General features: G+C 35.7%; 1 protein-coding gene across 1 annotated transcript; it reads left to right on the forward strand.

The window, feature by feature from the left end:
* Positions 1–6,272: 6,272 nt before the first annotated feature.
* Positions 6,273–12,048, forward strand: LOC113230929 (the record flags this gene model as incomplete). The annotated part of the gene is made up of 2 exons (XM_026465039.1): positions 6,273–6,489; positions 7,635–12,048. Coding segments are annotated over 2 exons (3,609 nt in total), but the record flags the coding sequence as incomplete, so codon positions are not given.
* Between the last annotated feature and the right edge of the window lie 9,488 nt (positions 12,049–21,536).

The raw sequence follows: 21,536 nt of genomic DNA on the forward strand, positions 1-21,536 counted from the left end.
TATTGAAAAGACTGGATTACATTAAAATTAACAAATTGTAATAAAATTTACTATACTGACAACAATATTAACACAAAATATAATTATTGATTTGTTTTTATTTTTTGTGAAAAAACTCCACTAGTTACATACAAAGATCGAACACAAAGAAAAAAATGCTTTGACCCGACAGGACTCGCAGGTTCGAGTTCGAGAGCTCGAGAGAGACCACGGGATTCCGTTCCCATTACTTTACCAACTAAGCTACCAGTCGAGTTACTAAGTCTTATTTTACTCTTTAAACTCTCTCTTTAATAATCTAATTTTTTCTATGTATCTGTTGTAGATTTCGGCTTTCGACAACGTAGCTACATATGTGAGAGGTTTTATGAACCATGGCACCCGCGACACTGGGTTTCCCTAGCGCGGATGTTGTTAGTGTTGAGTGTGTGCGTTATTATTATTATTCTCATATAAATAATCCTCAAATAAAATTTCATTTTCAGACGTATAAGCTGCGCTGCTACGTTTGTATGGAGTTACCATATTTGTCTAATTGTACTATGGTTATAGAATTACCGTAGTTTCACCTATCTAAGATCCATCTTTCTTTTATCTTTTTCTTCAGCCTTTAGTTACCCACTGCTGAGTGTAGACCTCCTTATTTGAACGCCATTCTCTTCGGTCGCGAGCATCCAGGTCTTTTTGTTTGGTTACTTTGACTATATCGTCCATCCATCTCCGACGCTTCAGGCCCTATAGGTAGGTACTCTAGTTCTCCGTCCGACAATCGTCCGAAGCAATTACTATAAAGTAAGTAATACTCGACCAAATGAACTAATTTTATCAAAAATTAATAGACTGTTTGGGAAACCCAAGGGTCAGCTAATTCTAATCATGAATCTACTTTATGATTAGCACTAGCATAGTTATACAAAGAGGGAACGCTGCCAGCATCTTGGACACGTTGCCGCGGGGACCCAATTTTATTCATTTTATTTAAGTCTAGTTTTAGTTTCCAGTATTGAAGGTTTTGTTGTAATGTGTACCTTAGCTAGTTTAAATTGAAATAAAAGAATGCAGCTTCACACTTGACACTGTCTTACACCCCCCTGATACCGGTCCTCCGTCTTCATTCCAGCATTCTTCTGCTTTTGGTCGCCGGTTCCTGTCCTGTTCCAGTGACTTGCTCAACGCTACTTTCTTTGCGCAATGATACGCCCCTCCTCTAAAGTACCTGAGAGGGTCGAGGTCGCTCCCCGAAGTCTTTAGAAAAACTCAAGAGGGTGGTGACATTCTTGGAAGAGCTTGGGTGGCACAAGTAGGATCCTGCACCCACCACACGCAAAATAAGCGCCTGGACGTCGAATTGCGGACAACAGCCCGTTACATACCTATCACCTACATACTTATATACCATGCCTATCTTACCATACCAATGATACGCCTCACATCATATGGCTTAGTGCGATTCCGGATTTCTGGATTATTTATTCTGTCGCTCAGATTGATATTCAACATGTATTTCTTTTATAGGTAAAACGTATCAAACAAAACGAATAACTCATATTACCGACTGAACTTACCCTCGATGCCCAAAACTCCTAACTTTAATACCCGCAAGTGACTTTGATTGATACCTTATTGGTTGCGATTAAGCGCGGGAAGTTTCGTTATCTGACGGACGTCTCGGTCTCGGTCGGCTGCTCGATAACAAAACCTAGTAAGTACTTTAGACAAAAATTTACAGGAGAGCCCAAAAGCAAATTTTTCCACACACAGTTTTCCTTTTATTGTAAAAAAGTAACTGTAATTGGGTAGGGTACCAATCAACGAATAAATAAATAACGCACGCACTCATAGCCCTGCACAAGGGAAACCCTGCCTCGCGGGTACCATAGACACACACATAGACATCGAGTATATAACCAGAAATAGAGACAATGTCATTCAATTTGTTCGAAAACTATTCTGCCATATAATTACTGTGACAACTGCGCTCCGATCGGCCAGCCAGAATTTGAAACAATTGACGGGTGTCGTCAATTCAATTCAAATCGACCAGTTTAACTAGAGCTTTGCTATAATGGACAAGAATTACAAAATTACGTATTTAATATTTAATTACCGACGAAATTTGATTCCGTTTGTTTTGTGATTAGATGTTTTACTGTTTTTCCCACACCACCGGATGGAACAGCACGCCATTGTTCGAGAATAATAATTATCTTTATTACAATAAATTCAGAATATTTTTGGAATATACTTTATGTTTTATGTACTTGATTTATTTATTGCATTAGAAAATTTGGAATAAAATATGAAATTATTTGACTAATTATATTAATACAACGGCTAAGATTTTCAAAGTTTATTATCCACTAATTGCTAATTCAAATAAATACCTAATAAAGCGCTTTAACCACTTTAAAAACACCAAGTCTTCTCAAATACTTTCACTTATACTATTTGGAATTAGTTAGTGACTTAGAAGGTTTTTGATCGGTCACTACGGTTTTAAGGTTTCGAAATCTCTAGTAAGTAAAAAAAGTCTAAAAATTTGTCCCTTACTAGGATTTGCATTGGCCCAGCCGCATTGCTGAATATGCAGGCTGCTATCGGGAAATAGTTTCCAAAAAAAAAACATTATAATAAGAATATTGCCTTTTTTGCACCCTTGGGGTGGTAATAAGGCCACATCTGCAAAATTACAACTTCAGGAGAGAGTTTTAAAGATTCTACTAGTAAAATTAGTTTATCTTCACGTATTAAATGTATAAAAATTTTGAAATATTAAATAATATATAGAATAATCAAAATTGTTTTTAGGCCCTCCTTGCTTTTAAGCTCGCCTAAGATCTTAGGACTGAAAAACAGCGCTGTCTGCGACAATAACGGTTCCAGACCGCATTATTTTTTTAAGAGACACCTCCTTTTGCCCTCTGACATGTTTGGCGCACCTTTTATTGGTTGTTTATGTTTAGGCTTAACATGTTATTTATGTCAAAAAGTGTCATTGTGGCAACAAAGGATATTTGTATATTTGTAAATTATAATAAGTATTTAATCAAAGTCTGTGGATATTGTGGAGAGGGCCGACCAGTTGGTGATTCCAACCACACTCCAGCCACAACGTGAATTTTAATTCATTTGTGGTGAAAATACCAATTCCGTCAACCTTCACGAAGAAGGTGTTTTGACCGAAATAGTCATGTTCCGAGGTCAACTACCGGACACCCACGTTGCGTCACACGTCGCAAACAATACGTGTAAATAATTATTAGTAATTAGTATTATATTATTATATTGTTATGTACGTCAGTCTACAAGGTATGTATTTATACAAGGTATGTAGCTACTCACCTATGAAGTCGAAGTTAGGTTTTAAACGATCCAACTCTTTCACAAAGATCTCTAATCTTACTAAAAAAGTAAACAGTACCTTATTTCCGTAATAATTTATTAGTAAAGTAAATACACAATCCCATATCGTAGTAATAATTTTATTATCAGATGACCTCTATATTATAAAACTACTTTAAAGTCTCATAAATTATAATATAATTACATAGAAATTATAAACGGGTAAAGGGACTTAAAGCCGTATATTAGGTAATACAAATCCTAAGTCGTGTGAAGAGAGAGAAACCATTGAAGCTGTTTTTATATCAGACATTACAAGGTTCTGTAAAAAGTATGAGAACTATCTTTTGCGACACTATTCTGGCTGTGGTAACTTTGTGGTGTGTTAAATTTCTATCGAATAATGTGTGGCTTGGTAATTGTACCGAACAGAAAAGGGAATTTTAGTGCATATCAGAAAACTTAATACCTATAAAATTATGTCCACTGTTCAAATAACTTTCACATCTAAAAAAATATTTCACTACAAATAAAACAACTGTCTTACTAAACTAGTATCAAAAATAATTTAATAACATATAACACGACTAGACCACTGTTATTTTGTTATTTTTGACCAGTGTCGAACGAAAATGTTCATTTATTAACAAAAATATGGTTTACATAACAAAAATACTGATTGCACATCAATTTAAATTAACTCTAAACGAAATAACAATTGTTTTAACAAAATTACCGTATTTTTTCTCAAAAGTTGCTCTCGGTTAAAAAAATACTGCGATTTTCAAGCAATTAGAATTTTCATTTTTTTTTTTTTGTTGTTCTTATTGTTTTGGGCTAATTGTATAATTGCCCATTATGTCAAATAAAATGTTGTTTTATACTTATAGATTGATGTAGGTACCTTTTAGTCAAACAGGTATGTGTTTTCTCATAAATTTGTGGTCACGAGTTTGTTGTATGCCAGAAATATTAGATTTCTAATTAGTTAGATGTGCATTGCGATAAAATGTTATGCATTAATTTTAGTTCACGATGCTAAATTAATTTTCTTATGACGTGTAATCAGTACCTTTGTTGGGGAAGTGGCATTTGTGGTTGTAAAAAAAACTTGCTTTTTTGGTGAGCGGTTAACTACTACCCAACAGAAAATTTCCGTATTGATAAAGACTTAATGTAGGACGCCCTGCGGCAAAATGGACGGACGATCGGACGAAAGGTGGCCAGCAGCGGCTGTATACGGGAGGCACAGGGGTACACCCGAATTCGAGGGCATAGACTATTTACTACTAAATATGAGTTGTAAATCGAATTTTCGTTCAAATTTAATGATATTATTCTAATATATATATTATTCTAATTCAGACAATTCGATTTGCCTTTCTAATAAATTTAAACCGATAAAAATAGCATTGAAATAAATCAATCAAAAAAAGGTTTGCAAGGCGGGTCACCTCTTTTTCGTCCCAAAATATTTTTTACATCGAAACTTGTAATGAATATGGAATTATACTCTATAATATCAATATCGCATATCGATTTTGAATTGCCAACCGGTACTATCTCAATTTTGACAACTTTATATAGGACTATTATTATTATATTTATTATTATTTATATAATACTATTATATTTATATAGTTTATTAAATAAAAATACGTAGTATACATGCATACATGTGTAATAAAAATATTTAAAAACTACATAAATATTAATTAAATTTTTATTGAATTGATATTCAATTATTTTTTTGTGAAATTACTCCACTAGTTTGTTATAATTATTAATACAAAGATCGAACACTCAGAAAAAACAATAGGTATGCAAGAAGACGTCGGTTCGAATCCGACCGGATCGAAGGAATTTTTTCTGAGTGTTTTTTCTGAGTGTTCGATCTTTGTATTAATAATTATAACAAACTAGTGGAGTAATTTCACAAAAAATAATTTAATATCAATTCAATAAAAATTTAATTAATACAATGAATAGCGACATCTCTCGCCAGGACTGGTAGCTGTAAAGGTACTAACTGGGTGATAAATCTGCAATAGATTTCTCATAGATGGCGCTACGACTAAAAAGTCGTTGAAAGACCAAGTACAAAGACACGACGCAAGCACATAGAAAAATTCGTGAGGTCCGTTGGTTCATTCCGTGGCTTAGTTGGTATGGCGTCTGGCACTGGTTAATAAACCAGATGCTATATAAATGACGTAAACAATTTTTCTCTTCATATTGTTTTACCTTCATGAAAGAGGAATTTTGGCCGAAGGGTGTCATATATCGGCGATTCCGCGGCCGGTTACCTGACACCAGATTGCGCCGCACGTCGCCGATAAGTGAAACCGTGTAGATTAGTTTTTTATTATTATGTTGTATTATGTTAGTTTTAAGGTATATATAATATAGGTGTATTTTGTTTTTATATTGTTATGTATGTTAGTCTTTAAGGTATGTATACATGGGTCTTTGTTACCTGATATAAATAAATAAATAAAACAAAAAAAATTGTAAAGTTGCCAAAATTGGGATAGTACCGATTGCCAGTTCACAGTCGATATGCCGTTTCCGCGCACGATTTTGGGCAGAAATGGGTTTAAACCCGGTTAAAACCCAGGCGGTTTGATTGGATTTTAACCCACTGCCTCTCTCCGACTGTTAGTGTCGTTAATATATGTATATTTAAATAAAGACTTTTTCTGTTACCTTCCAGCCGTTACAATTTTTAACAATAGCTTTATAAAAGTAGTAAAGAAAGCAATTCTCAAGTCTTTAATCATCTTTTACACCTCTTGGCGAGTACGCTTGTTACCGGGTCCATGGGAAATGTATTTTTTTACCTAGTAAATAAACACTAATATCTCTTTTTTTACGGGGATATTTTGTTTCTATTGCGGTCTTAATAAAAGTAATCTATAATGAATTGAAACATTTCATTAAAATGTTACGATCTAAGATTTTTTCTTTCTCTCTTTCCAGTGTGCCTCGCAACGTGGGCCAATGCACAGAATGGGCGTGGACCACGTCAAGACTCCTCAAATCACGGATGGGACATCCGGTTGGCTGTTCCCGGTGAACCTGGCAACGATTATCCGGTCCTAGGGAATATTCCTAGGACTTCTTTTTCGTGTGCTGGAAAATTACCTGGTAAGTGAAAAATCTACACTTAGCATGTATAGCCCATACCTACTAGGAACTTCGATTCAATCAGTACCTACTGGTTGAAAAACGTCTTGACACCACAGCGTATATTGCGAGACAAAGAGAAAGAATACAGAGAAAAACACTTATACCTACTTAATTAATTGTTAACATAAAACTATCCCTTATTACATACATCACAGTAAGAATGAGAGTGTTAAAATTGCGTGCCCGAATTTTGTTGAATTTAAACATATAAAGAGTTCTTAGGTTTTAATAATTGCTATACATTGGAAATGAAACAATTTTGTCTTTCATTCGTTCGTGTTTGTCTTTTAAAACAAACCAATGTTTGAAGCCATGATGCTGACATGTGGCAAGATAGTCTACTGTAGAATTTGTAATTTTTTTTATGACATCAGCGACGGGATGAACAAGCCGTGCGCCTGGGTAAGCGACACGCTCATTCATGACAGTTGCAGTGTTGATTGCAAAGATCTGAGGGGCACTGCCGCTGCGCCCGTCATCCTGAGGCAAAAATTGACAAGCCCCATGTGCCTGTAATTTCACCAGCGCTCTGGACGAACTTCTTCGCAAGAAGCTCTTCAATTCAACCTCAACAACTTTCAAAAACATTGCTTCATTTCCACTTATACCAATACCTTTAAATGTATTATAACTTTTACTGAAAACTATAGCCAGGCTATACACTCAAGCCTCGCTCAGGGCCCTGCGCACGCAATATAAAAACTTCTTTAGGCCGCTGCTATGCGGCTGCTACGGTTTTGCAGTGCTTCTGCAGTGATTGCTAATGCTCACGAGCTTCATGGCACTCTTACGAAAGAAGTCAGCGTCTTATTGAGCAGAAATTGGGCAGCAACACGGGCGACAATCATGGCTAGGAGTGAGTGCCCCGACATGCGGCATTAAAATCTTTAATAATTTAAGTACTCACCTAATCATAAGTTTGTTGTTACTAACACTTCATATATCACTGTTGTCCGTAATAAAAGGTTATTATTATTAAAAGTACTAACAAACCTTTCATATAGACGAAAAAGCATGTGACCTACGTAGGAAAACAAATCCATTCCCGTAAATATTTTATTTCTTCAATTTTTGTAAGTAAAGTAGTTTTTTTTTAATTCCAGGATATTACGCAGATTTAGAAACCAACTGCCAAGCATTTAGAGTCTGCACATCGGGCTCCACATATGGCTTCCAGTCGTTCCTGTGCCCGAACGGCACCTTATTCAACCAAGCAGTATTTGTCTGCGATTGGTGGATGAACGTCAACTGTCAGAAGTCAGAAGAGCTCTTCAGTAATAACAATGACAAGTTTGGGAACCTCAAATTGGGACCTCAACTCATGAAGGATATCAAAAAGATGATTACTCACACCATGAGGAATCCATATGACAAATCCGTTATGAAAAGCAATCTCGTCGTCATGCAAGAATATAAGCCACCTTTTGGACAAATGTTACCTAATGGAGCTCTTATCGCCGGTCCTGATAGAATACCTAACAGTGTTTATGTACCAGCTAAGCAAATACAACCTAACTTCAACTATAATAATAATAACATATTTGCTGCATCTACTCCTAGTCCAACATACGTGCCTCCACCTTTTAACAGCTTATCGTTATCACAAAGAGACGCTGAAGTATTTCAACGACAAAGACAAAATGGACAATATCGACAAAGTGGTAAACTACAAAGCACACAATCTTCAGGCCACATTTCTAACGGACATACCATACAGTACACTTCACAAAATACAGGATATAATAACAATCAATACGGCCAAAGACAGACCAACTTCGAACGAACACAGAACAACAATGTACAACATATTCGTGGACAACAAAGTGCCCAATACAATGATAATAGATCTCAATTAAATAATGGTAAAAGGGCAGAATTTGGAATATCATTTGCCAAACAGCAGTATAATTACCCAAATCCAAACCAAGCATACACAAATCATCATTTACCACTCTCAAATGAAAACGGACAAAGTGAAGCTAAACAAAATTTGGTAAGTGATGAGGTGCCTGCTACTATCGTAACAAAAACTCTAACATTCAATAGAATCGTTGAGCCTAAACCTGGCAGTCCTAAATCTCGTATCACTGTTAAAACCTGGATCGTGAAACCTTCCAAAGCTGCTAAACTAATAGCTGATCCAACTCCATATGCTTATGATAGGCCTTCTACTCGCCCTGCTGCGAAAATCATTGCAAATCCTACTCCTTATGTGTACAATACTCCTACAGCTCAAGCAGCAAAACTAGTTTCAGAGCCCGAAGGATACGCGTATAACAAACCAACCATTGCTGCTAAGCAGATTGCTACCACTCCTTCTCGTCTATACATAAATCCAACTTTGCCCCCACCTCCTCCTACGTTGTCACGATTATATTTAAATCCATCAACCGCCCCACCTACAATTGCATCTCGACTGTATATACCACCTACTACTTATAAACCAGCTGCTAAACTTTACATTCCACCTTCTCAGAGCAACTTAATTTTATCAAGGCAATACTTGGCTCCTAGTGCTTTGCAGCAACCAGCATATTACCAAAGCGAGCAACTTCGAGCATCTCCTACCTCCCCTGCTCCTGTTTATGCAGCACCACCAAGTGATAATCCTTCTTTTTCTCTAACAAAACACTCTCGCATCAATGCTAATCATAACAATCTAACATTTGCTGATATACTTACAAAAGAAAAATTGGATATAACTGTGAACGACATAGTTTCGGACACGAGTAGTGTATTAAAAACAGCGTCTCCTCCTACCTTTGGTCAGCTTCGTCAAGATAAAACTGTAGACTATGTTGATGAGAATTATTTACCACCAGATAATAGCGAGAGTGATGAAAAGCTCACACCTCAATCTCCAACTGTTCCCGCGACAAGTGCTAGACTTGTAGCCCCAGACCTTTCGAGAGATCTAGAACCACCTTTCGAGAATTATAATAATGTACAAAATACTAACCGACTCGCTACCCTACCTTACTTCAAAGAACCAGGTACAGGCACTAACACAATTGAGAGAACTGTTTCTTTAAAAATATCTATACCGGAAAAGGTAGCTTCCTATCTATTTAAAAGTCGCAACGAAAGCGATTACGACAAACTAGAAATATTAAATACAGGGAGCAGTAATTACTTGGTTTTAACAAATAATCTTTTGAACAAAAATACTGGGGCCAGGTTTATTCCGATTGGCAGATTGATTGCTGACGATAAATCAAACATTTCTGATTCACAGGCTCTTGTTTTTTCTCTCTTGGCGGATTCCATAAATGCAGCAAAAGAATACAGCAAGATAACTAAGGAAAATATAGTCACAACTACACCAGCGCAGTTCCAAAACATAGACAACGAAGAACTGTCACACATCACAAATAAAATTTCACAACTCACAGCTTTGCAATATTCAGGTAATCAGAATAACAATTACGCCAATACCGTTTCAACATCACAAACTAGAACCCGTAATAGTAATCAACATCAATCCGCAAAATACACAGCACAACATAACGGCTACCCACAAAATCATCAAGTTCAGCAACAAAATGCCCAAATTAATGTGCTTCCTCAACATACTAGCCACGGCTACCCGGCGCAATATCAAAGTGGTAACTTAGTCAGTCTCCCTTTAAACAACCAAAATGTATACAGTGGTCAATTATACAAACTTCCTGTTCCTGATGTAACCAATCACATTTATAACGCCGATTCTGAAAATGTTATACAAAGTAACGTAAGACAAAATTTTGAAGTCGCACATTTAAATGCTGGGAATGACAACAGCGGCAATAACTTATCGAAACAACAGAGTGCTGAAGTCGAGATAGTTCGATCGCAAACTTTGCCTCTTCCAGCTAAACTTCAATTGGAACCTTCAAACGATGCTGAATCTTTTAATAGCCAGGAACATTCAACACATAACCTAATAGGTAACTTTTTTAACAATAATAACGGGATATCAGCACAGTTACAGGACAAAATAGTCGGTACGATACCTCATCCGTTAGAGGAGAACAAATTTGTTACTTATAAGAAAGATCAAACTTACTTGGTTTATACAAAGGTCAATTCCAATAGCCAAGCGCAACACCATAAAAACCAAAATCAGCAAAACGCAAAGGTGATACAGAATCCTTTAATATTCCAATTCGTGCCTTCGGTCAGCTATCAGTTGGAAGATGAGAAAGAGCAGCAGAAGATTCTCAACGCCTTCAACATTGATGATTATGGGAACCCGAAGAAAAGTAATCACCAAGAGCAAAACAGACACGACGGCATCCTGACAAGTGATGTAGACTTTGCTGTAGAACATCCAACTGCAGCTAAACTAGTCGATGGGCAATACAATGAAGTAAATACTTTGTATAGAGGACCTTCGTCTTACTCAGCTCCTCAAGCTTCTGTGGGGAGTCTAGAAACTGTACAAAATAGTGCAAGATTAGAATTAGAAGAAAAGGGTTATGCTAGAGTGACTCCTGATAATCCATTTACGTATTAAAAATGAAAATAAGTAAAAGTGACGAAATTAAATGCAGTCCATTAAATTGTTGTTGTGGAATGAACACAACGAATCTACCTACCTATCTCTGTCAATTTTAATATAAATGAACAAGAGAAGAGTTGCAGTTTTTCGTAAGACTCTAGTTTAACGTAATTAGCGGCGTGAACTATAATTATGCTATAATTATCTTACTACGACATAATATTGAATTATAAGTATTGTTAATAGTGTCATCCTTTCTTGTCACACAGGAGCTGAGACAAATTTATGAATAAGTAATGTAACATAAAAATGTACATCAATTCATTGCTAAATGTGCGACTCAACTTCCCAACGCGAAAGTCGTTGGGAACTAGTTTTTTCTTACACTTACCTACACTAAGGCTCAATTCATATTGCAGCGAAACGGACTGAAAGCGAATTTTAGTAACAATATTTTACATAACATAATCAACTTTATAGTCAAGTACAAACTAGATACGAGCCAAAATATTCCGGTGAATGCGCGAGCATTCTCGAACATGCGCGAGAATTCCGCGGAAGATTTGGGCTCGTATCTACTTTTTACGTTACAGAATTGACCACAAAGTTCATTATGCTGTGTACAATATCGTTCCAAAAATTCGCTTCCATTCCGTTCCGCCGCAATATAAATTGAGCCTAAGGTAGAAAGTTCAAATTTGCAAGCGTCCTCCACGAAGACACCCGCGCTCATGCGATTCCACAGAGTTAGCATCGTTTAGAACGATCTATTTTAATACTTTTACTTACACCAAGGCTGCGTGCGAATAAATGTTGTATTCAAATTGTAAAGTTGTATGCAAATTTTATTTTGCAGTATATGCGTACCATTTAGTAAGTACCTGATTAGTAAATAGCTTGTCAGCTATTATTTTGAAAGTTTAGCAACACACAATGCAGGAAATATACCTACGAATTTTTAGCGTAGCTATGTTCGTAGATATTCAAGTCAAGCTACGACAAAAAATTGGCGACGCATTTTCTGCCATATGTTGCTACGCCTGAATATATGTGTTTAATAATATTAATATATGTTTCTTGTAAATAAATTATAATAAATTTAATTATTATTAGAATGTATATCAAAATAATGTTACCATTTGAGAAATAAAATTATGTAAAGAACATTTTCATTTCAATCTTTGTCGGAGCGAGTAATTCAGAAAATTAATTATGAAATTGAGGTTAAATATTTATTTAATATAGGTGGTAGTCCCGGAGGAGAACAGCTCACTCACGCCGTTCTTAAGGCGAATCACAGGAGGAAAAGCTAAGAAAAACTATTTTGTTAGATCAAAATGTTTATGGGTATTTACTATTAACTCTCACAAAAAATATACCATACACCTAAGAAAATTGCCTAAATAATGTGCTAATAAGTTACACAATAGGACGTACTTTACCCGATAATATAAAATCCGGAAAACAGGCTAAAACTAAAGTCTAAAACGAGTTATGTAAGAATAAAATATCTAACTTTGCTCACCATTTTCATATGGAGATATTACTCATAAAGTACTGCAGAGAACCTGCTAAATTTTGGTTTTCAATTGGTGGCCTACAGTTATTAAATTCACATTGATCCCAAAACTTGAAAACTGCTCAGCGGTTTAACGACACACTGCAGCGTCACATCTCAGTCGCCATCGAGCGCTTAAAAACGTCATTTGTCAAATTTTCACTGCCTGTTCTTATTTAATTCTAATAAATTATTTTTAATAGCAATAGAGCTCCCAGTGAAAGAGTTCGTCCAGGGAAGTACTGCCACCTTACCTATTTCTGCGGCCACATAGTAATGTGAGCATTACTGCGTTCCGGTTTTGAAGGGTAAGGGTGCTGGTGAAATTATAGCTTATGTCTCAGGGTAACGGGCGCAGTAGCAGTGTTCTTAAGACATTTGCGATTTAAAGCTCTGAATGGCTCTGCAACGTTATGGATAGGAATGTTACTTACCACCAGGGGCACGACTCGTTCGTCCCGTCACTTGGTATTACAGGATAATAATAATATTTCTGCCCACGGAAATTAAATACCTCACCTACTAAAATCTAGGCTGACCTTAATCCTCGCTCACCGAAAAAGGTGCACAACCTTTGGAAAATATATATAACGTCTCCAGCCCCCATTTGGTCATTGTAGGGAACTGTTGTCTAAATCCAGACCAGTGCACAGCAACAACATTATAAATGTTATTGGAACAACTGCATGCCACTGGTTGCCACTGATGGTGAAATTACAAGCACATGGGACTTGTCAACTTAAGTCTCAGGGTGCAAGGCGCAGTGAGAGTGCCCCTCTGACCTTTGTAATTTAAAGCTCTGAGTGACACAGCAATTGTTAAAAAAAAATACTGAATAAACTTGATTACGAACTAATCGAATATTTTTGGTCTCTTACCTAGTCCTTTTTTTTATTGAAAATGTACACGTAATTGACCTCTCGTTTGTCTAACAACACCTATTCACTTTGACCTTGAACAGCCTTAAATTCTGGTTTCTGGAAAACACAGATACCGGTTATGATAAAAATGACCTACTACAATGTGAAGGCACGCCTAAAAATTATTACTAAGATAGTTTCGAGTTTATAATCTTTAATATTATTCGTAAAATAATTTGATGCTGTTAACAATGATTTAAGTAATTGCAACCGAGACATGAGAGCATGAAGTGATAATGACTTTAGTACTTTAGTAGCAGTAGAGCATCTTGTGAAAGAGTTCGGTTTAGGAAGTAATGTCACCTTATCTATTTCTGCCGCCAAGCAGTAATGTCAGTATTACTGTGTTCCGGTTTTGAAAGGTAAGGGTGCTGGCGAAATTACAAGCACATGGGACTTGTCAACTTACATCTCAGAGGTACGGGCGCAGTGGCACTGCAACTGTTATGGACAGGCGTGTGTGTAGTTTACATCAGGCGCACGACTTGTTCATCCTATCACATGATATTATAAATAATCTCAGTACAAAGTACTAAAAAAACCGACCTCAAAAGTACGAGGAATCACATTTAATTACCAAGTTTTATTGAAATCGGTTACCGGAAAGCGCGCAAACCTGGATTCATCCCCTAGTTCGCCACTTTACGGGACTTGACAATGGAGATAATAAAAATCGGTTCTCACTACTCAAAGTATATTGATAGAGAAAAACGCCTCGAATTGGAGAATAGCAAAATCAATCATTCAAATAACTGCTCCTTATATTAAAATTTAGGCGCTATTTATAAAAACGAATCTTCATGTGTGAACAGCCACCCATAGAGGTGGATGATTTTCTTCAAAATTAAATGGGACCACTATGGAAGGACCCTCTTTCCAACAAAAAAAAAATCATGAAAATCGGTTCACAAATACCGGAGTTATCGCGTAACATACATACAAAAAAAAAACATACAGTCGAATTGAGAACCTCCTCCTTTTTTTAAGTCGGTTAATAAAGCAGTTCATCTCTGCATGAAGACGGTTTCGACTGAATGCAGTTAATGCGTGAAGTCGTAATCAACGTGCATGCAGCCGAGGTCTCGGATAACGATTTCACGCATTAACTTACTGCATGCAGTCGAAACCTACTTCATACAGCCGAGATGGACTGCATGCAGTGAAGTGGAATGCCTGGAGTGAAGTTGATTACGACTTCACGCATTAACTGCAAATATTCAGTCAATCTGTTAACAGGCTAAGCTCCTAGCGTATCTTCGGTGGAAGTAGTCTGGTTTGACGAAGATGTGCGAGACGAGAATTTAAATAATATTAGCTCTTTTTTTTAATAAAAATGTTATTGCGCATTTGATCTCCATCTCACCTGATAGAAAGTGACGATGAAGTCGACGATGAAGCATACACACCTAAATAATGCCTGTTCACTCTCGCCTTCAAAAGATCTAAGTTATAACGTTCAGGGAATAAGTCTGCAGGCAGGGAATTGCACTCCATACCCGTTCGGCATATACATTTGGAAGCGTAACGCTTCGTGCGAATCTTTGGAAAATCCACAACATAGAGGTGGAACCCAAGTCTACGTCTAGTCCCCCAGTGATGGAAAGGGAAAGGTGGAATTAAATCGTGTAAATTCCATTGCACACTGTCCACAGACATCATATATCACGATATTTCCTATAAAATACATCGGTATTAAGCAGAAAACTTCACGGCGGTGTTCAAGGCTCTGCAGCTTCGCCTCTACTAATTCCGAGTCACCTATAAGCCTCTTGCCTCTTGTCAATTGAATCCAAGGTGACTTCTTGATATGTAGCAGAGCCATCCCAAAGGTGGCAGTACTGTATCATATACCGGACTTGTGCTTGATACAGCTGAAAGAACTGTCGTGGTGTAAAGTAACACCTCAACCTGGAAAGGATGCTAAGCTTCCTTGCTGCACCTTTGGCCATGCATTCGATGTACCTGCCGAAGTTCAAATTGGACGACAGGTACCATTACAAGTAGCTGGAGACAGTCTGGATATATCGTGTAATATTGAACCGTAACCGCTGCCTACATAGTGTTTATTAACTCTGCAACGGAAACACGATTCTCAAGATGTGCCGCGCGTGCTCGTGAGAAAAGTCCCATTATGGTTGGGCCCCAGAGTGTTTTTGAGAGGCAACTTAAAAGAAATTAATATTCGTACACTAGCGTCATAGCACCTTTATGAAAATTTAATTTATTATAAGAAGAATCAATGATATTATATAGAGAAGAATAGTATTTTATTGTTTGAACACTTAAAAAAAATATTTCCGATCCGATTGGTTTCAAACCAACGTCTGCTGGCAAACCACGCCAGACGCTATGCCAACTAAGCCACGTAACGAACCAACGGACCTCACGAATTTTTCCATTTACTTGTTTGCTGATTTTTTGTTTTTAACGACTTCTTTGCTTTAGCGCCATCTGCTTTTCATAGATTTCCCAAAGATGGCATGTAAATATAATTCTGTAATTTCACAAAAAATAATTGAACATTATGGTGGTGAAACAACCTGTCATTCAATAAAAACTTAATAAAGAATAGATTTTTTTTTATGAAAAATACTGACAGACATAACATTAATACGAGGAACAAAAATAAACTACCAGTTCTTTATAGTTGTCTTCGCCAAGAAGCAAATTTATTTAGGGGGCAATGTAATAATATTCCGGTTGATATTAAAAATATGACATTCACGTACAATAACTTTATACTTAAGTTTACACAGTTTCTGCGTACTTAGATGACAACAATTCGTGGTAGTGACCCGTGTGAAAATCCGTCGCTTAGTAGCAGTAGAGCTTGTGGAAGAGTTCGTCCAAGGAAGTACTGGCACCTTACCTATTTCTGCCGCCAAGCAATAACGTCAGCATTACTGTATTCCGGTTTTGAAGGGTAAGGGTGCTGGTAAAATTATAGGCACATGGGACTTATCAACTTATGTCTCAGGGTGACAGACACAGTGGCAGTGCCCTTCAAATCTTTGCGATTTAAAGGTCTAAGTGCCACTGCAACTGTTATGGACAGGTGTGTCGCTTACCACCAGGCGACGCGTTCGTTCCGTCACTTGATATTATAAACAAATATTACAAATAGGTCCGACCAAATTTCAGCTAATACGTGTTTAATAACTGCCTCCGTAGGGAACGGTTACCATGCTGGGTTACCACAAAGAGGTAAGCGGGATAAATATTTATATGCTCTACATTTATTTCTCTCGTGAGTTTGGGTGTTATTTGTGGTTGTCTATATGTGTGTCCATGGCACTCGCCACACAGGGTTTCCCTAGTACAGGACTATGAAAAAAAAAATTGCTTTAACTTATAATTCTGAGAAGCAGTAAAACTCCTTAAGAAACAGTGTGTCCAGTGAAGTTTCAAAGTGACGAGTGCAGTGGCAGTGTCCTTCAGACCATTGCGATTTAAATGTCGTAGTGACACTGTAACTGTTATGGGTAGGCGTGTCGCTTACCATCACACGCACGACGTGTTCACCTCGTCACTTGATGTCACAAAAAAATCTGATTTTTTGCTAAACTTTTTGTTATCATGCGCACAATCACCAGCAATAAAATATGATCGCAACAGTTTGTTACATCCTGTTTATAAATTACATTTGTACATAAAATGTTAAGCGTTCTAATAGACATTAACAAAAGGCTTTTAGATATAATAGGCAGACACGCACGGCCAATGGTAATATTACAAACAAATCATACCATATTGATATTCCAAATTCTAACCTTGATGTCAAAACCTAAAGGTATAATTTCGTACGGGGATTACCGACAGTTTGTATGTAAAGCGCGTACCAAAGTGTACATATATAAACATCATACATATATCACGTTAAAACAAGTTTTGCAATCTGGTTCCTTAAAGTTCATTCCGAGGTTTGTTTATCGCGTCATTAATATACTAAATAATAATGAAAATCTGGTGTTTGTTTGTAAAACAGCTATAGTACAATTTTGGCTTAAGACGGGAAGAGCTAATGCAACTTTTGGTGGTATTCTGCAATTTTCCTCTACCTTTGTGACATTGTTACCGGTCGGCGTTCCCGATTGTTATCGAGTTAGATTAAGAAGAAGAATACCCCAAAAAAAAAGGTTAAGTTAGGTTAGGTTGTTTATATGGGTAATTTTCAGGCTAATTTTCTCTACCTAATTTCGGTGGCAAATTTTTATTTTTAAAGTATTCGAGTATATTATCGTGGAATATTAAGTAATATTTCAGGATATGACATTCTGGAATATTTAAATACAAATATTGCCACCGAAATTAGGTAGATATTTTTTTCTTTTATACTCTTTATTTATTTAGGGGTTTTGATCGTTATTAAACATGTCAGCCCTATTAGAAAAACAATACCTCAAGAAAACGCTTAATAAAATTCAGACAGATAAATCAAACTACTACCTAACCAAACATGTATACGAAATCTTATACAAATGTATATATACAAACTCTTACCCACCCCATAGAGAGATGGAGATATATTTATTTGTAAGCAGAAAAAAACTAACCTAAAAATTACTCATTAAGAGGTTCACAACTTCCTAGTTTTGTAACTCTTAAAATGTTACATGTTTATACGTAATATTCGTACAATACTCGAGTATATTATCATAAAATATTAGTTAATATTAAAATTTAACTATTATTATTAACACTTAACAAAAAATGAATTAAAAAACAAAATTAAATTAAAAAAGATTACAAAATGAGAAAAGAATGGATCACCTGTTCACTTCCTGTATATGCGTATAGTACATACATCTTTTACAAAAACCCGTCCATTTTTTCGAGACATTCGTATTTTTTTATATCTTCCGAGTAATGTGACTCACTAATCTACTCATAACATGTCCATTTCAGTGTATTTGAATATGGAAATGGCCTTTTGTGAGTTGAATCATTTTAAAATGTAGCCAGCCTTGATGGATGACCAGCGAACTACCTGGCCACAAAGACAAATTTGTCTTTTAACAAATCGGTTTTGTTTTGGACAGAATACGATAAGTGAGTTTTTTGTGCTCTACCGATGGTGCACCCCGAGGCGATAATATTAATTGATTACAAATAAAATTTAAAAAAAGAAGTGCCAGACAACAACACCATTTGCCTGCTCTCAAACTATGGAATTCCCTGTAATACGGTGTATTTGTAAGAGTGAATTCTCTGGTAGCACCAAAATTCTCTCTGGGGCACTTCCCAGAACATCCAGACTGGAACTAGTTTACTAAAGTTCATTTCCCAATTTGGTTCCACTGGGACCGAACCCGGGACCTCCTTATCCATCGTCCACAATACAAACCGCTGGGGCACCGAGGTCGTCAAATGTGAAAGATTTAAAAAAATGATGTATAATTATTAATACAAAGATCGAACACAGAAAAATTCATTCGATCCGGCTGGACGCGAACCATCGCCTTCGCCATACCGTGGCTGACACTCTCCCAACTGAACTACTGAACCATCAGACCTTACGAATGTTTCTATGTGCTTGTTGCAGATTTGCAACTAACTGACTGAAGGACTTTTTGCTGTAGTACCGTCTGTGAGAAATCTATGAAAGATTTTTACAGCTAGCAGCGGTTGACTAGAATAGATAATATTATTAGACAATAATATTACACAATCTTTTTGTTATCAATGGCTGCCTATGAGGCGTTACACATCGTTTAAATCTGCTTATTTTATGCTTACGTCATAGATATGACGAAACACATACATTTACCCATCGTATTAAGGTCCTTCAAAACGCCATGGAATCAATAAGGCAAAGCTAGACGTGATTGTTCAAGAACCTGTTATTTTCCTGTTTTCAAATTAATTGCCATTAATTATATACAACAATATGTCAAATGTTTAACATAAATTAGAATTATCAAAATATAAATCGACTTTGTACAGTTTAGTTGAAAAATCTTATCCATAACGTTTATTTTTGGAAATAAGTTTCCGCTCAGAAATTAAACGTATAATTGTAATGTTGTTGGTGAACAAATAACCCAATTCTCAAAGATCTCATTGTAGCTAGAAATAAAATATAATAAATACACTGGCTATAATAAGTAGATAAGACATAACATAATATCGATACCTCCGATTAATAATTAATACTTCTTAATTTTTTGACGTATTCTGTTTTTATTTTGTTTTCTGTTTCTTTATTTTTTCACAAATGTTTTTAAATTTATTCTTTCAAATTTTGTTCTTGTGTCTTGTTTTATATTAATAAATAAATGTGGCTGTTTACAACAAGAACCAAGAAATAAAGTTGGCTTAGTGTTACTTGGAGGTATCTATATGTGAACAACAATTAGGAGTACCGAAAAAAACTTTTGAAGTCGGTTTTTTTTTATAAAAAAGTTTTAATTATTTTGTGTAATTTTGAATTTGCTTCGTCTTTTTAACTATACAAATTGTTCAATTTCAATAATCAAAGTACAGTACGACTTTATTTAAAGTATTATTAGTAAGGAAAGCGAAGACAGAAAAAGCTACTTGTATCAACATATGCAAATATGTTTATGTATAGGCACATATATCCATCTACGTATATATTTTTATTTTACTTATCATATAGTGCACTTATGACGATAATATCTGGTGGCACCGCTTTTGCATATGCCAAATGTCTATCCTAATGTTGCCTGGAAGAAATTGCTACATGGTATTGTTGTAACATTTATTGTATTTTAACTGTAATTTTATGTCCAATAAAGAATATTTGTTTCATTCATTACACTTTAAATCTTAAAAAAAAATAATCAAAAATCCTGTAAAGCAAGAGCAGAAAAAACAAATGTCCGCGATTTGATTCTTAAAATTGCTTCATTTTAACATATTTTTGAAAAACATTCGTGGGATTACGAGAAGCACACTCGTCGTGTAAAGAAAATTTAAAGATTTTGGAAAATTAAAGAAAGAAGCCACAATAAGCTTATTTATTTGCGTTCCACATTGTACACACGCCAGCACAGCAAGCTACACATTGACGTATCTTGTTCCGTTTATTATCAACTACCAAGAATTTATCTTCTATAACCTAACCTCCTGTTAAAAAACCGGCCTCAAAAGTCATTCATCCTTTAGTTTACCACCCTTAGAGGTGGAATATTTCTTCAAATTTAAATAGGACCACTTCCAACAAAAAAAGAATCATCAACATCGGTTCACAAATTGCAAAGTTATCGCGTAACATACATACAAAATAAAAAAAACATACAGACGAATTGAGAACCTCCTCCTTTTTTGACGTCGGTTAAAAAACGCTTTTACATTTATTTATTTTATTTTTATTTATTACAAATTTCTTTAACTTTTCTAAAAAAAATTGTTTTTTTTTTTCCATTTTTTATAGTTTCAGTTTCCGTAAGGTTGTTATAATATATTTTTAATGACTAGAGAAATGCATATTTCGTCTAAAATACGGTAATACCGATCTGTTTATATTTCGAAATGCATATTTAGTTGGGATATCTTTACGATTTTGATACAGCCCTTGATGGTTTCGTACAAATTTACAAATTTTTAATATAAGGGAGACTCAGGAGTTATTGTTTGAAACTATCTGTTTGGGCTCTATTTGTGAGGTTTTTAGCTAATTTCTCTCTTAAAGTGAAGAAAAGTTTTCTAATTTATTTTGTAAAGCTTCACAATTTCGAATTAAAAATTGATATAACCTCCATCGATTATATTTGTTGCTCATATTTTGAACACATTTGTCATCGATTGTATAGTGAACTGGTCAACGGGGAACGACAAAACTATATTTTGCAAAATGTTTACTGTCTGTGGACAAGGTCAAGGACTCAAGAGACATATATAAGACGTGTATGGACCAAACAGGTCACAGTTGAGCTTTCTGACAATCTACAAAATGGTTTTCAAAGTAAGTTCTGCACTTTTTAAATATCTGCAAAATGAAGCTATACCCAAACTGTAAAAATTCTTGAATTTGAATGTGTTGTTGCAATCATCTTTGATGTAACCACTGTTCAAGTTACAACTT

Source organism: Hyposmocoma kahamanoa, unplaced genomic scaffold (genome assembly GCF_003589595.1).
Source record: "Hyposmocoma kahamanoa isolate Upper Pololo Valley unplaced genomic scaffold, ASM358959v1 64, whole genome shotgun sequence".
NCBI lineage: Eukaryota > Metazoa > Arthropoda > Insecta > Lepidoptera > Cosmopterigidae > Hyposmocoma > Hyposmocoma kahamanoa.